Here is an 18,197-nt window from a genome sequence, read left to right as displayed (position 1 = left end):
GAGTTGCTTTTCACTCGAGTGACTCGAGTAGTTTTTATATTAATTGCACTCGAGTTAAATTTATGACGACTCGAGTTTCGAGTGACTCGAATTACGAGTGACTCGAGTTGACTCGTACCACTCGAGTGGTTTATACCGAGCCGAGTGAGAAATTCTAATTGTGACAAGTTTACCCGCGGTAGCAGGAAACTTTTAAGAGAGAAAATTCTTCCTGATGCTTATCATGCCGCACGCACTATAATTGTAGATATTCTACATTTAGTTGAATATACGGCTGCTACAACAGATTTATGGACTTCTGACAATAATAAAGCATACCTAACTATTACAATACTTATAATTCAAAACTTTTTTCGCAAATTATTACTACTAGAGAGGTTACGGAGAAACATTCTTCTATTATTTTAGCAAGTGTGCTAAAGTCGATATTATCGAAGCCGTTTGGTAGGGAAAAAATTGATCAATTCATTTTTTTAAAGTAGTTATTACACCAATTTCAGTTAAATTTGCTATCTCATTAAAAATACATTATTTCTGTTTTTTTTTTTGTTGAGTTTATTTAAGTTTCATTTAAGTTAATTTTAAAACACGTATATTATTACATAAATTGTGTAAGAACATAATAAAATTGTTCATATTTGGATCTCATGAAAGTTCCTTGTTAGAATAAATTAAATTGGATTAGAACTTATTAGTAGTAGATTATAATATTTTAATTTGACTGATAGTTAATTTAAGAGGCTTCTTGATTATGTATGACAGGTTTAGTTTGAAGGAAAAATCTATTTTTTACATTTTGTTTGGATTTTTTTTTTTGAGAAAATGAATACACATTTTCTATGTAAAATTAATACTGTTTTATTCGTTTTAAAATTTTGGTCACTCGAGTTTTATATTTCGAGTGACTCGAGTCAATAAAAATCACTCGAGTTTTATCTTCACTCGAGTGGCATGCGAGTGAGTAACTTATCAGTACCGAGTGCCTCGAGTGAAAAAAAATCACTCGAGTCCCATCACTAGTTGGACATTAAATACGCTTTTACTTTAAACTATATGTTTTAACAGTGATATTGTTTCGCAAGTCGGTAAGTAAAGAATTTGCTAATCGTGGTATGACGTAGGCGCTCGTTCAATCGCCATAGTAGTTTTTTGCTCAAATAGTGACTAGTTTATTTTGCTCGGCGCGGGCGGAGCTTGTATATATAGCATGATTTATTTTTGTTTGAATATCCTGTTTAAAGAATTTACCTTTTAGGAGGCAATATTTTACTTTATTATGAATATGTAGGGTTCGACAGTACTCAAACAATTTGGAATCACTTGTGAAATGTGATTTGATTTTAGGCGGGATAATTAATTTTAATATTTTGAGTTGTAATCTATAAAAAGTACTAAGGTAAATTTTGAAACTACGCCCTTAGATGGATAGAACGTTGTACAATAATAGTCTAATTCTAAAGGAATATCGATTTTTTATAAGATAAAATTTAGCTAGAATCGCTCGAAGCTTACCGCAAACTCTTTCAATATGTAGACCTCATGTAAAATTTTTATCAATAAGTAATAATTTTATAATTCGACTACTAAATTAGTTTTATATTAATTTTCGTATCTAAATTATTTTACTTATTAGTAATTAATTACAGCAAAGTCCTTTCTCTGAATCTGTTTATTACTAAGTTCATTCTAGTCTTTATCTATTACTATTAAATTACTATTTTAGTAAAAAAGTTGACGAAATACAAAACCAAATACTAAAATAACAATTTTGTAATACGTGTTGTAACACTTTCGCAATTTGCTATAAAAATTGTATTTACTTTTATTGAAGCTTGATAATTTATACTAAATTTAAATTGGTAACACTTACCATTAAAAATTAAGACATTCTAACAATCGGGAAGACTCGGTTATGTTCGTCTCGACTCTTACATCAACGATTACTGATGAATAATGTTAGTAGTATTTAGTAGTCGGACGACATTAGAAGTTGTTGAAGACACAGTAGTAGTCGAATGAATAAAATTATTAGTCAAATTATTTGAAAATGAATCGAATATTCCAAATGATTTACTCAGTCGAATAATTAGTAGTCGGATTAGTACAGTCGCGCATCGCTATTAGATATGGTGTCACTAATCTGAGCTTAGCTTGCTTATGTACTCTTTGGTTCTTTGTTTGGTGCTTAATAGAATGCGTTTTATTTTTTTGTGTTGTGCGATTTTTATAATTTAGAATGTTATGAAATTTTCGTTATTGTTTTTTTAATTTTATTTAGAGATCTGTTCATTTACTAGTCAATATAATATAAAACACAAAATTTAGACAAAGTGTATTTTAAGTTGTATAAATTCAATTAAATTGACTGCAAAAATATAATTTGTGTCTTGTATTAAAGTACCGACATGGATCCTAAGCACAAAGATGCAATACAAACAAACTTTGTTTCTTTATTAAATCAAACCGACCTTGACGTAATGATCGCATCGCTGTACGAGAAGGGAGTATTTTCAGAACAGATGATAGAACAATACCGGGTAAATCTACCTTAGCTATATTCTAAGTATATTGTTGAAAAATAATAACTTTATAGTAACTTTTATGGCTTTTGTTTTGAATCGTCTCTTTCAAAATACCTCGTGTGAACAATAATATTAATAATTAGTTAGACTACTTTTTTTACATTTTCTATAATTGCATGGAGTAAACAATTTTTTAAACACAGTTGACAGTTTGATCTATCAAACAAAGTTTTGTAAATTAATAGTACTTTTGATGGTATTAATAATTATAACAGAATTTAAAAAAAAATATTGTGGATCTGGTTTAATATTGTAAAGTTCTTATATTTGTATGAATTGTATTAGAAAAGTATTTACCAAGTTTTTCTTATTTTAGAAATTAGTAAAATATTTAGTGTATTAATGTTGTCAGGCAGATTTTACAAATAATTGTAGGGAGAAATTTGTACAATGAATTTTCTGCAAGTGATAAATATGTTTTATTTACACCACTGTGACTTTAAATGGATATAAACATCTCCCTACAGTTTTCTATCTCATTCTTTTGGTGATTTTTTATCCCAATTTTTTCACTTTGCAATATTTTAGATATTTTCTTTCATGTCTTGACTTGTCTTGATATGTCTCAACTTGACAATTAAAAACAAAAAAAGAAAAGAATAAGTCAAGTAGGCACAGGTGTATTGAAATGTTGACCAATAATTTTTATTTATATATAAATTAAATACCATAAAATTATTAAAAATATGCTTTTTACAGAATATTAATATTGATGAGAGAAGTTTGAAGCGCAAATTCTACCTCCATCTGATGAGGCGAGGTCCAAATGCATTTCGTCACCTCATAGATACACTCTGGGAGAATGGTCACTGGGCGTTGGTTGCTGATCTGGACCCTGATGGTGAATTCCATCAGTATTCAAGGAACTCCAATACAAGAAAGAGTAACGGTAACTTTAATGAAACTAACTGCTGCAGTACATCTTTCATTTCATTATTGTTTCATAGTACAAGATGAAAATTTGAATTTAGTTTTAACAAATTTAGAAATATACAGTGAGTGTAAAAAGTATTCGTACACCTAGGATTATTATAAATAAATTCTTTGTGTTGATAGTCTTTTTTTTACAAAGTTAATTTTTATTTGTACTAGAGTATATTAAATTTTTCTTTTTGTTATAAAATAAAATGTAACGTTAAGCTATTTAATGGTATATATTTAAAATAGATAAATAAAAAAAAAGTTTATCAATTTTCTATTTTTTTATAACAACCCTAGGTGTAGGAAATACTTTATACACTTCTCATAAATTGTTTTGATATTTTTAAATCAGTGTTGGTGTGAAACAGGTAAAAACAAGTTTATTAAACTTAATAAGACATTAAGCTAATGGACAGCCACAAACTGTTTTCATTCTCCATCTATTATAAGTGTGAAAGTTTGTGTGTAATGATGAATATTTGTTAGTCTTTTATGCAAAAACTACTATGTTTAGTAGATTTAAATTAATTTTGAACATAACTATTGTATGTAATTATTATATTTTATTAAATCACTGAATTATCTTTCAATGTAATAAAATTATAACTAGATGATATCTGTACATGGGAAATATTTGAGAAAAATTACTATGAGGGGGTTTTAATAAGAGCAATAGGTGCCAAAATTTGCAGAAATCTTGTCCGTCTGCCTGTATGTTTGTTCTGGTATCACATAAAAACTACTGTATCAAATTGGATGCGGTTATCACAGTTATGTTCTGTTAAGCTCTAACTTGGAATCTGGTGTATGTTTTATCTATAAATAATAATAAGAAGATTATCATCATCAGATCCATCAATTTGATTGGTTTTCCTACTTCTAAAATTCACACGTCACAGTAGCGGGCTAAAAAAAGCTAGTATCAAATAAAAACAAAAAGTATTTTTTCTTTCAGAGGCAGAATCAAACGATGAAAGCTCATTTATCAGTCTGCGAGCGGAGAGAAAACAAAAAGAAAATAACAGAAGAAGTAAGTATGGAATGAAATTATATTTCACTGCTCACTGAAATCAAATGAAATGAGTTTACTGTCATTAACAAGTGTTAAAATTATGCAATGTAGTACTATTTTGGCACCTGTTTAATGATCTCAAGTAATGTAGGCATGCAAATATTTACAATTTATTGTAAAACTAGCAACCCGCCCCGGCTTCACACGGGTGCACATTACATCACATCACATTAGAAACCTTTAAATTTATCAGTGTTCCTCCACTATATTATTCATGTATTATAGATATAAACCTTCCTCTTGAATCGCTCTATCTATTAAAAAAAAAAACGCTTCAAAATCCATTGCGTAGTTTTAAAGATTTAAGCATACATAGGGACGGACGGACAGCGACAGCGACTTTGTTTTATACTATGTAGTGATGTAGGTGGATTTATATTATGCATTTAAGTAGATATATGCATATAAATTTAATAAAAGGTAGGAATATATGTTTATATTATTGCATATCCCTTTCAGACTTGAACGATACGGGCGTGAGTTGTAAATTTAAAAAATTCTAAAACCGCGCGCAATTCATTTTTACGCACAAAACTGAAATAACATGATAGTGAGATTCTAAACCAGCCAATAAGAAATCATTTTAGCGGTTAGGTGGTGCAGTAGTCTCGTGCGTGCCGGCAAGATGGCTTGCCTCCAAAACACGAAAATATATTTAATCTGAAAGAAAAAAAATCTTGGGTTTGAAAGGGTTAAATTTTATCTCTATGTGTATTTAAGATAACAAAATTTTCATCTTGCCTCCGATCAAACTGTTTATAACTACTGTTCTCCATTCAAAGGTTACCTGCAAGGGATGGCTTTTAGCGATAAGGCCGCCCATTGTTTTCTCATTGTGAACATTTCTTGTAATTGTATGTATCTATCTATAATAAGTTTACTACTGGAATCTTTTGGAGGAAACAATAAAGAGTATCTGCCTATCTAAGTATAATAAATAATACAATGAATTGTGAATTAGGAAAACGACAATAGAAGGAATCATTGAATCATCATGTTACTGGTGTGTATACCAGTACACATAGAAAACATAACTATCAAAACAACCAATTTGAATTTATGAACTATGTTTGAAATTTCTGAAATCTATTTTTCTCTTATTATTTTTTATGTAATTTCAATAAATCCGTTCTTTATGGCAGTCTATGGGCCTATGAGGCCTATGTTCAGCAGTGGACGGATGATAATTGAGATGATGAAAATATCATTTTTCGAAAGTATGGGGTGAAGGGATTGGTCATATATCACTTCCAGAACTGTCAAAACTATACGAAAATACTTTAGAAATTTAATTCGTATTTTTATTACTTTTTTTTCCTTCAGATGTTATTTTGATTCTTGTTCTGTTCCAGAACAAGCAATAGCCCAAGCACAAGCGATAGCCCAAGCGCAAGCGGTGGCCCAAGCGCAAGCAGTGGCCCAAGCACAAGCGGTGGCCCAAGCCCAGCCGAGTGCGTCTGTGACGCCGTCGCCCGCGCCTGTCTTTGCAGATCCACCATTTCAAGTTAAGAAAGCTACAAAGTTTATTGAAGACAATGGCAAAGGTGAGAGTGAGAGGCCAAAGTTAACGTAATATTCATATTGGAAGGTATGAAAATCGACCCAGTCAGAATTTTAATGGAATGAAAACATACATACATACATACATATCTGTCACGCCTGTCTCCCATTAGGGTAGGCAGAAACAATGGAACGCCAAATGCTTAGGTTCAGACAAATTTCTTTCGCTTGGGATGAAAACAATTTCAAATAATTTAATGCATGCATGTAGGTACATACATATACATTGATTGATTTTTACAAGTTCATTTGAAAGAAAGAGAGAAAGAAAAATTATTTAGCAGCATACATAGACATTACAAAAACTAACAATTAAAACAAATTCTAGATACTAAAAACTTTACCAGAGAGAGACTTTGTACAAAAGTCGATTGCTTGGGTACCTCTGTCCCATTCGTGTTTCAACCGTGAAGCAACTGTGTTTGCATGGCTGTGTTTCGGTTTGAAGGTTTGGATATGGCGTGAATTTACTGGGTACAGAGGAATAACACCTGAGTGCTCAGGAATGGCAACGCATGGGGGGTATCATGGGTGAAACAGTATACTCTGTTATGTCCATAGTACTGCTCATGTCTATAGGCGATGGTTACCACTTTCCATCAGGTGGGCCGTCAGCTGGTTTGCTATTCTAAGTTGTATAAAAAAAAACCTATAGACATGGCCTATAATTTGCTATATAGCTAGTGCATATGTCGTGTTATTATATATATAATGAATGTTGTCCAGGCATCAAAGTGTATCCGATGAGGGGGGGTCTGCGCGTCATGCTGATATTCACTTACAACGAGTTCAGCTGGAACATGGAGGACAAGCGGCTCGGCGCCGAGATCGACTGCCACAACCTCAAGTACCTATTCAAGGAGTTGGACTTCAAGGTGCTTGCATACCCCAACCTCACATATAAGGTATATAATTTTCTTTCAATATTTATTTTATTTAATTATTTTAATATTACATCTGCAATCAACAGCTTATATCTAGACAGAGGGAGACTTTGTACAAAAGTCGATTGCTTGGGTATCTCTCACCCATTCGTGTTTCTACCGAGAAGCAGTTGTGTTTGCATGGCTGTGTTTCGGTTTGAAGGGTGGGATATGGCGTGAATTTACTGAGTACAGAGGAATAACACTTGAGTCCTCAGGAATAGCAACGTATGAGGGTATCATGGGCGAAACAGTATACTCTGTTATGTCCATGGTACCGCTCATGTCTATAGGCGACGGTTACCACTTTCCATCAGGTGGGCCGTCAGCTTGTTTACCATCCTAAGTTGTATAAAAAAAAGACAATTTTATAAGTAGTATGTTGATATTCTTACATATACAAATGTATACACATGCTTACAATGATAATTCACTGTAAATTATGTTCCGAAGCCTTTACTTATACGATTTTTCGTATGGACGGTGGCAGGAGACGCTGGAGCGGCTGGAGGGCATGGCGTGCAGCCTGGCGGGCGCGGACTGCGTTTTCGTGGTGGTGTCGTCGCACGGCTACGCGCGGCCCGACTCGGCCGACCTGGACTTCCGCGTCAGCGACGGCGGCCTCATATCATTCCAGCGATTCGTCGACTACTTCAACAACGAAGCGCTGCCCGACCTGCTCGGCGTGCCCAAGGTCTTCATATTTCAAACGTGCAGGTAACGTATCGCCACACCTCGCCATGTGACTGTTCCTTTTACAGTGTTCGCTTATATCAAAGGTTATTATCGCTTATACCAGAGGGAGACTTTGTTGCTTGGGGACCTCTGTCCCATTCGTGTTTCTACCGTAAAGCAGTTGTGTTTGCATGGCTGTGTTTCGGTTTGAAGGGTAGGATATGGCGTGAATTTACTGGGTACAGAGAAATAACACCTGAGTTCTCAGGAATGGCAACGCATGGGCGGTATCATGGGCGAAACAGTATACTCTGTTATGTCCATGGTACTGCTCATGTCTATAGGCGACGGTTACACTTTCCATCAGGTAGGCTGTCAGCTTGTTTGCCATTCTAAATTGTATAAAAAAAAATACTTATTGTTTTTCAAAATGATCCATAAAATTTACCAGAAATTGGTCTAATTTGCTTTATCAATGATATTCAGGCTACGTAGGTGTACGTACGTAGCCGGCGCGACGGCATAGAACACCCAGAAAGAAAGATACTCGAGAGAACTGTTCTTAAACGTCGTATTTTTAAACGAAACATATGCAATAAAGAAGCAGGTGTGTAGGTACTATTTACCTGTAAAGGCTTTTCCATCGCGTTAAGTTCCGAATGTGTATTTAAAATATGTGTAAACAATGCGAAAGATTAATTTTAACTAGGTAATACGTTGCGATAAGAACACTACTATGAGCAACCAAAGCTTGTGTGCGTAGGGCCCTTGTTACATACGTGATGAAATAATTAGGTTTACGCGGGCTCGCTTAGTCACAAATCGAGGGATACGAGACTCAGGTTATTATAAAAATTGAAATGCAATTGTATATTGTTTAAAAACAATAATAATAAAAGAATACCTATCCTAACCGTTACTAGGTAAATATTATTAGATTAAAATGTTACCATATATTTATTACAAATTTAAATTAGTAGGTACGTACCTGATCCCGTCAATATGAATTCGTTTTCCCCGTTGCAGAGGTTCGAAGGAGGAGCCCCTGCGGCCGACGCACATGCTGCCTCCGGAGCCGGACGCGGCGGGCGATGCGGGCGACGCGGGCGACGCGGGCGACGCGGCGGGCTACGGCGGCGCCGCCTGCGCCGCGCCCGGCCGCGCCGCCCGCGGCGCCACGCCGCCGCAGCACACGCGCGTCTACTCGGACATACTCATCGCGCACTCCACCGTGCCCGGTACGGACCTGCTGCACACACATACCACCACACCGCCGGGGGGGGGGGGACAACGGGATTGTTAGTAATGGAGACTGAGAATCCCATTGCTAGCAATATACCCAACCAGGTCGACTTTCTCGCGGTTGCCCCTGGAAACTATCATGGTTAATTCCTGATGAATTCATCATGATGGGCTAACTGGCCCGTTTTCATTCTCATCTATCACCCTCCACTGGTGCTCCGCCAGCGTATCCCGGTAGCGCAGGCGGGGCTACCATACCATTTTCACCCATCAAAAAAACCACACTTCCGCCGCAAAATATGTATTTGCGGGTTTTAATGAAAATAGCTATCATAATTTAATATTGTAGCACACACGATTGCAATAATTGTTTGCCCCTTTTTGTTATTATTAACTTGTATTAATATTTTGCTGCAGGCTACGTATCCCGGCGGAATCCCAACAAGGGCTCGTGGTATATTCAAACCCTGTGCGAGGTATTCGCTGAGAAAGCAGCCGAACACCACGTCGAGGAGCTGTTCACCTTGGTGGACATCAGCATGGCCGAAAATCACAAGGTGCAGACTTCCTCCGTGGACAAGTGGGGTTTCAACCGGCACCTGTACCTTTACCCTGGACTCAGCAGGCATATGGACAGCCGGTAATAGTGAAGTACCTTGTGTTATGTGCGACCTGGGGCGTTTGGACGCGGCGTCTTGCCTCCGATAGCAAATAACTGATGAATTACCAATCTTGAAAGTCATTTTTATCCTTATAATAATATTTTAGATTATTAATAATTGTATTACCATACTGTCTTCATTATGTCGGTGAAAGTATGTAATAAACGTTTTTTTTTTATTATTATATACTATTCAATAACAATAGCACTTTACGTTTTACAATATTATATACATTGCTGTTGTAAGTGGATAGAATGTATAGGATGCCTTGTGTTACATATGGTTGTATGCATGTCGTATTTTGTGTAACTTTGGCAGATGTATTTTTTTTTTTAATGGACGATAATGGAATGGTAACCCCACCCGCGCTATCGGTATACACCGACGGGACGAAGGATGATAGGTGAGGATGAAGTAGGTCAGTTAGCCCATCGTGACGAATTCAACAAGAATTGTTCACGATGGTTTTCAGGGGGAACCACGTGGAGGTGGACCTGATAGGGCATATTGCTAGCAATGGGGCTGTCAAACTTCATTACTTAAAATCCCTTTCCCCCCCGGCAAATGTATTGCCACACTGCATGTCGTTGAGACGACCTCAACATACCTATAGCTATATTTAAGTGATATTTAGTGGTGCGAGCGCGTCGTTTGCATCGCAATAGTTCTGAAATGTCATTCGCTTATTATTATATCTCTAATATTTGAGTACGTTATAATTATATCAAAACGTTAGAGTTAGAATGACATTTGAGAGTATGACGCAATTGATTGTAACTTCTTATTCCCTAAAATGAGCTCTAACATTACAAATACAATTTGTCATCTCTTTTAAATAATGATTTGTACTTATCTTAGATATAAATTGACAATCTATTAATTTAATGCATATAACAAATGTATGTATGCATTCAGTCTACTTAAATTGAATTTATTGCTATATGTAAAATTAACAATTTTTTAAATCAACATTGTCTCAATAAAAATTTAATTTTAAAAAATGTAATACAATCATCTCAGTTTGTAACGTTCATTACAAACCTTAACAATGACAATATATAAAATATGTAAAGCAATATCTACAGTGTAAATATCCGTCCGTCTCAAACCGAAGATGCGGTCTGGGAGGACCCGAGTGCTAGTTGTTCTAGACTGGTCTCATTATATTGTTACACGCAGTGTGTGATATTCCGTATCTTAGTAGATAAATCATTATGATCTCCCTGCATTTAAGCTGCTATTTTAATATCTAATTTTATTTTTAAACTTATGTTCATTTTTTTTTCAATTAACGGGAATTTATCGAATTCTAAACAAACGACCAAAAGTTTAATAAAATCCCGTTAAGCAATTGATATTATTATTTTAACATATTTTTAAAAAAGACCCCGCCATTAAATAGTGTTGCATAATTATAAGACGTAACGTTACTGTATAAAATAACAAATGTCGATGTATTTTGTAAGTCTTACTATTATAGTTTTCATATGCATTTCAGTACATTTAAAGAACATGGAGAGTGCAGTCACAGAGAAAAATTTGCTAGACATTAATATGAATCTTTCTTATTATTTGTACTTTACAAATGTAAATATTAATAAAATAATGCATACGTACTCGTGCAGTGTTGTGCCCAGCGGGCCTGCTCTCCCTGGGGATGTCTACGCACACGCCGCTTTGAATTTGTATGTATGTATGTACTATAATATATTTTGGACGGAGCGGAGAAGCGATAATTATGTATATTTGTGACAAAGATGGAAACAGTATTATTTAGTGACGAATTACCATAATTTATGTATATTAAAATAATTTATTATTTGCGTATTGTATATACTTTGAATTAACTGTTTTAGTAACATGTACTTGACTGCCGCATGATTTATAAACATTGTTAAAACTTTGTGAGCGTTTTACAGTTCTTTATTTACCTACACGTATGTGATACAGATTGATAGATAGAATAGTGGCATAGCGGTCAACGGAGGGGCTCCCTCTAGCGGTCTCGACTAGAGTAACATTCCTTGGCGCTAAATTAAACCAAATAACTTGTTGATTCGACATTTTCGAGGAGGACCTCTCAGTTGACAGCTGCGCCGCGCCGCTCGATTACAATTACAGTAACTCTGTATTCATAGCTACGCAGGGCGTGTATTATAAATGTACATAAATGCAGGTGCCTCCTGATATTTTAATATGTCACAAGTTGTTATTTTAAATGGACAAAATGGAATGAGATTGCTCAATTTTTATGTAAACTTTAATAATTGAAATTATTTTTATACATTTACATAAAACGATTAATAAAATTGTACTAATATTTTGTTTCTTTTATTATTTATAAATTATAAGAATTACTAATATCAGAATTGGAGAAGACATGAGTGGAGATGTTGCATCTCTGTGCATCTTCTACCGAATTTATCATGGGGAGTGTTCTGAGGAATTGTTCGGATTGATACCTGCTGCTGATTTTTACCAATGTACAGGTAGTGAAAATCTGCAGCAGGCGACATAAACTAAAGTTGCATCCCAACCATCTGGACGAGCGGCGATCTTCTACCATGCGTTTTTCAAGATACTTTCTTCCAGGCATAACCACTCTTTGGGATCACCTTCCAGCAGCAGTATTTCCGAACCGATATCATAAACTTATAGAAAAGAGAAGAGCATATTCCTTTTTAAAAGGCCGGCAGCACATCTGCAATACCTCTGGTGTTGCACATCATGGGCGTCTGTAGTCACTTACCATCAGGTGAGCCGCATGCTTGTTTGCCCCGTGTTGTAGAAAAATTGACCCTGAAGAAACCTCTTCCCATTTCGAAGAACACCATGCTATAGTCTCTTATATATAGTCTCTTGGGAAAATCTCGACAGGGAGCTCATAACATAACCTAAGTGTTCGTGGGAGAAATTTCTCTGAAACCGCGTTGTACGCGACTATCTAAGCTGTAGGGTATGGGGGTGAACTTCCTGTCAATGGTGAGATGGTGGAAGGTAGAAAGCTTTTTTAGACAAAATATGAATGTTGACGAGAGGGACGAAGGGGTGGGTATTTAAACAAACAATATCGTGATAATATCACTTTATTCATATTGCTTTTATTTTGAGCATTTTAACAATGTCGTGTCAATATAATAATTGTATTTTCCAAATTAGTAAAAAGCAGTATATACAGTTCGTTAGTGGTGTGAAGTGAGCGTAGAGTTAGAACGCACTGGGGGGTGGTACGTACGCCGCCGTGTGCTGAATCATTTAAATTTTGTTTCATATGTGGACTTGGATAGACTATTATTATTGTCGTAAACAGTTTTTTTTTTTATACAACTTTGAACGGCAAGCAAGCTGACGGCTCACCTGATGGAAAGTTGTAACCGTTGTCTATAGACATAAGCAGCACCATGGACATAACAGAGTATACTGTTATATGATAAGTAGTTGGTTCACTGGTTCACCTCTCCCTTGGGGAGTTTTGCCAGTAGTTGCCACGCTTGGCAGGCGGATTGGCAACCGCAGTTAGGCTTCCGAGATGTTTTAAGAGGGACGCTGCTGCCCATCCCTCGCCCTCCCTTAGTCGGCTTTTATATCATCCACGCAAAAAGGAAGGGGTGGCCTATTCTATTCCTGGACCACACGGCCAATAGGTTTAGGTTATTAATATATAAAAATAGCTCATATTTGAACTGTACCATTATCGCGGCGGCCGCATCGTAAGTTGTTGAATACATAATACTTATTGTGTTTTATCCTCGTCAGCAATTTCCACCTTATTTCTCCATTCAACACTCACTCATTTTCACCCTCTAACGAACATCATATAGTAATAAATAATTTATTATTGTAGTATTATATATAAAATATTGCAGCCCACAATCTGTTATCGATCAGAGACGGATACGACGAGCGCACTCAGCTTGCTGAAGTTCAGCCATTGCCTGAGACACTGCTGCCGAGCGTCAAGCTTATACCTGTTGCAGCGTCCCGCCTGTCTCGTCAAATCCACATCGATCAGCTTCGGTTTCAACATGTCGGCATACTCATTCATTTTCTCTAACCAACGCTGCATTGGGTTTACTAGTGAGCTCTGATACAACCAGTTCAACACGGACGTCCTCGACCACCATGGCTCGAACGATTTCCAATCGTATGCAACGAAACCATCATACCAATTCTTTTTGATATAGACTTTCTCATGGTACTTGGTCCAGCTTGAGCAGCATTTAAGTGTGCTCGCCGCTATGACTTCTTCTGCTATTAGGTTCTCCACTTCTGATATGTCCATAGTAGAATTTCCGACGTGATTCAAAATTTCATGTTGGAAGCCATGTGACGTGATAATGTTTGTGTTGACAGCGGACGTGGCCAAATTCTTGGAGGCCAGGTACTGGAGCATGGGTAGCCAGGCGCGGGAGACGACGAGGGCGGAGGCGAGGCAGGTGGCGAGGCTGGCCAGGTAGGCGAGCGAGAGTGCGACGCAGGCGGCTGCCGCCCGTAGCAGCTCGCTCACCGCCGCCAGCTCGCACGTCGCACTCAAGTCTGTGTACGTGAAGAACCCGCGCAGCTGCGCTTGCTTCAAAGCCACTTGCCTCTCGAGCCACAGTAAACCCGTTTCAAAGGATTTTTCACTGACGTATACATTCCAATCCTGAAATCAAAAATTAGGTATAATAAACATTTATGCACTTTACACGACAGTGAAGTGGCAACTCTAATACTAGAGGTAGAAGTAAAAGTAAAACACGACTTGTTTGCAGTCTAATTAAGTATTGTATAAATCAATTTAGACATAAATCTGCCCTTCAAAGGTGATTATTTATTTATTTATTCATAGGAAAACCAGGGCTACACTACAGCAAATAGATACAGTTTTAGGATCACAAAATAAGCCACTAATAGGTTTTCACAAATAGCAACAATATAGATACAAGGCGATGTACACAAAGCAACGAAAATAGGAGTAAATAAAAAAAAAGGGAACAAACAAGAGAGAACATATAAAAACAAATAATGATAATAATAAATTATAAAAACAAACAATAATAATGATAAGTAAAATACAAATTAAAGATTAAATGTTTAAATTAAATATTTGACCGAAATATGGCCTTTTTATCCATACAATAGTAATTAAAACAGACTATGAATAAAATGTCTGTTTATGTACTACACAACTTATGGTTACATTGGGATCTTATTTTTTGTTTTACTAAGAATGTCAAATATGTTGATGGTTTCCCTGAATATTAACATTTTTTTTTTAATGGATGATAATGGAATGGTAACCCCACCCGCGCTATCGGTATACACCGGCGGGGCACCAGTGAGAGACGATAGGTGACGATGAAAAGGTAAGTCAGTTAGCTCATCCTGATGAATTCAACGATAAATTGATGGTTTCCAGGGGGAACCGCGTGGAGGTCGACCTGATGGCGTATGTATACAACTTAGAATGGCAAACAAGCTGACGGCCCACCTGATGGAAAGTGGTAACCGTCGCCTATAGACATGAGCAGTACCATGGACAAAACAGAGTATGCTGTTTCGCCCATGATACCCCCCATGTGTTGCCATTCCTGAGGACTCAGGTAGTATTCCTCTGTACCCAGTAAATTCACGCCATATCCAATCCCAACCAATCGACTTTTGTACAAAGTCTCCCTCTGGTATGTATGTCAATTAATATTAAGAGTTATGTAGCACATAAGCAGATATAATATTAAAGATGTTTAAACTTTTATATTTCTATTATTTAAACATAAAAAGATATTTAAATTTAAGAAAAAAAAAAATATTTACAGCACTTACTATAGCATTGAGAAAATCCACTTCTAACTTTTTTAAGTGTTTAAGGTCAATGCCCCCGGAGGCGGCCCACTCGGAACATATCACCTCATCATCTTCCCCATCATCTTGCAAGAACTTGTTGCCAACCATCTGCAATGAAATAATTGTTTGTGATTGTAGGGTTACTTATGCAGAAATCCATGTCATTGATTACTTAGACAAAATTTATCTATTTATTTAAATAAGTTTGTTGAATAAAAAACGTAGTACTTAATTATTGAGACAGGTAAGAAAATAACAATTAATAATAAAATAAAAAAACTCGATTTGATTATGGTACTTTCTGCCATGCGGTTGGGTATAATACCAGACAATTCTAGGATGATCCACCCGGAGGATTTTTCTTTTAGAATGCCTATTAACTTAATGTAATTTAATGGTCAAGAGAGGAGCAGAAGCATTCCTTAAAACATCACCAAAGCCTAAGAGCGGTTGCCAACCTGCCAGCCTAGTGTGGCTACTGGCAAAACCTTTACAAAGGTGAGGCCTATGTTCAGCAGTGGACAGTTAATGGCTGATATGATGATAATCCTTATGACTACACAAATTAGAAACCATAAATAAATAAAAATTAAATTGATAGACACCATAAACTATTGACATATGCACTGTTCAATATAAACACTCCATATCCATCCAGTGTACCACCACTAATAAAACTATACTAACTAAATGTATCTGAAAAGTGGTTCTCTCTACCACATTAAATCATTCTATAAGAGATTTCTTTGCACCAGAGGGAGACTTTGTACAAGTCGATTGCTTGGGTACCTCTGTCGCATTCGTGTTTCAACCGTGAAGCAGTTGTGTTTGCATGGCTGTGTTTCGGTTTGAAGGGTGGGATATTGCGTGAATTTACTGAGTACAGAGGAATAATACCTGAGTCCTCAGGAATGGCAACGCATGGGGGGGTATCATGGGTGAAACAGTATACTATGTCCATGGTACTGCTCATGTCTATAGGCAACGGTTACCACTTTCCATCAGGTGGACCATCAGCTTGTTTGCCATTCTAAGTTGCACAAAAAAAATTCTGTAAGATGTGATCAAAACAGATTACATTTACAGCTTTGTTTAGAAGTATATTTATTTACCAATGAGACAAGAAACAATTCAGCGGGTGCGGCACTTGTAAGGTATTCAGGGTTGCAAGTGTTGAGGCGTTCGAGGTAGAGTATAGCCAGCACGAGGGCGCAGGGCGAGACGCAGGCGCTGCGAGCGATACCCGCGGCCGCGTCCGCGTGCAGCCGCCGCAGCGAGCGCCCGCGCTGCGACACCGACCACAGCTCGCATGAGATCTCTGCAATCAAACAATCATATCTGTGTCACCATATTCTTAGCACTCATTATATGATTTGGCAAATTTATATTGCACATAGTATTTTCATATTTTTTATGTGAAATTTTATTCTATAGTCCATCTTTTGATGTAGTTTTTTGTAATACATATTTTGCTAGCAATTAATTTAATGTTTATTTTATTTACATTAATTTAATTTAAAAAATTTCATTAATTGAATGGGACAAGATATTAAAATGTTTTTAAAGTTAGATTCTAGGAAAATATTTAATGACTATCTCTTCCAGGTGTAAGTTTAAAATTCTATTAATGTTATACAGTACAGAAATGGGTAATATATTTATGTACTGATTCACATGGGCAATGCTGCGGGATATAGCTAGTGTTTAATTAAAACTTAATCAAAATATACTTCATTCATACAACATCATTTGAAACGAACATTTGGATATAAAAAGACAAGTTAACTCGTCAACAGTCAGCAAAGTGTTAATTAGATGTTTTAAAGACAATTAGATTGAAGAGGAAAAAAATATGCTTATAAAATGTACCAGTAACTGGGAGACTCAAGCAGGGCAATGACGGTAACTGCCCATAGTACAGGGTCTTGGTAATGCGCTTCAGGAACTCCTTATGATCACCCATGCTCTGTAAGGAGATATTCAAAACACTCGTCACACATAAAACATCACAAACACGAGTAGATACCAGAATACATGTATTGCTATGCATTTATACTTCTAATTCTGTATCGTAATCAATCTACGAAAGGAGAAAGTAGATAGTAACGTAAAAGTAATATAAATAACAAACTGCTGTAATCAGTTTCAAGAATTATTATTGCAACTATAGTTAGGATATATATTATAAAATATCACCCGGAAAATTATTATGTAGACTCTCCCACTAAGAATGTAATTTTTTGTAAATTAAATATAATCAGTGATATCATGCCAACAGTATGACCTCTTTACGTACCTTTATTTTAGTTCTAGACCCCTCTTTTCTTCTTTTCGATATGTTTGACATAGTTATGAATATTGTAATAGATGAAAACTTTTAATCACTAAATAAATACAAATAATAAATTTTATAATTTATTAAAATTTAAAATTTCTTATAGAAATCTGAAGAGATATACGAATAGAGTAAGTAATCACATCATCTATGGAAATTTACCCCTTTTTCGTCGTAAAACCTATCACAGATTATAAAAACTATACGTGAGTATAGTAATATAGTAGTAGTAGGTACCTATCTACGTTATACTACATCTATGAAAATTGTAAAATGGTAGTGTACTTTAAAAAAACAAATGACGAACGTTATTCGCTACTAGATTTGTTGAAATCATATGAAAATATTTAGGAAATTGAACTGGATCTTATGACTCTATAGACTGTCCAACGGGTTGGG

At 35.9% G+C, this 18,197-nt stretch overlaps 2 protein-coding genes across 2 annotated transcripts; one reads left to right on the top strand and one right to left on the bottom strand.

Moving 5' to 3' along the window:
• The first annotated feature begins 1,960 nt into the window (after nucleotides 1-1,960).
• On the top strand, nucleotides 1,961-11,957 carry LOC113513787 (caspase Dronc). The gene is made up of 8 exons (XM_052896513.1): nucleotides 1,961-2,537; nucleotides 3,282-3,471; nucleotides 4,459-4,533; nucleotides 5,928-6,119; nucleotides 6,862-7,040; nucleotides 7,549-7,775; nucleotides 8,760-8,971; nucleotides 9,393-11,957. The coding sequence occupies exons 1-8, from the start codon at nucleotides 2,406-2,408 to the stop codon at nucleotides 9,617-9,619; spliced, it is 1,434 nt and encodes a 477-aa protein (XP_052752473.1). The 5' UTR covers nucleotides 1,961-2,405; the 3' UTR covers nucleotides 9,620-11,957.
• Nucleotides 11,958-12,707: 750 nt separating this feature from the next.
• On the bottom strand, nucleotides 12,708-17,959 carry LOC113522225 (protein CNPPD1). The gene is made up of 5 exons (XM_052896594.1): nucleotides 17,760-17,959; nucleotides 17,333-17,429; nucleotides 16,576-16,781; nucleotides 15,443-15,571; nucleotides 12,708-14,282 (listed from the first exon to the last, which is right to left on the bottom strand). The coding sequence occupies exons 1-5, from the start codon at nucleotides 17,808-17,810 to the stop codon at nucleotides 13,515-13,517; spliced, it is 1,251 nt and encodes a 416-aa protein (XP_052752554.1). The 5' UTR covers nucleotides 17,811-17,959; the 3' UTR covers nucleotides 12,708-13,514.
• Between the last annotated feature and the right edge of the window lie 238 nt (nucleotides 17,960-18,197).

This window comes from Galleria mellonella, unplaced genomic scaffold (genome assembly GCF_026898425.1).
Source record: "Galleria mellonella isolate WM207_F2 unplaced genomic scaffold, CSIRO_AGI_GalMel_v1 utg103, whole genome shotgun sequence".
NCBI classification, from domain to species: Eukaryota; Metazoa; Arthropoda; class Insecta; order Lepidoptera; family Pyralidae; genus Galleria; species Galleria mellonella.
Note: the sequence above shows the minus strand (reverse complement) of the source record. Positions and strands in the feature narration are given on the sequence as shown.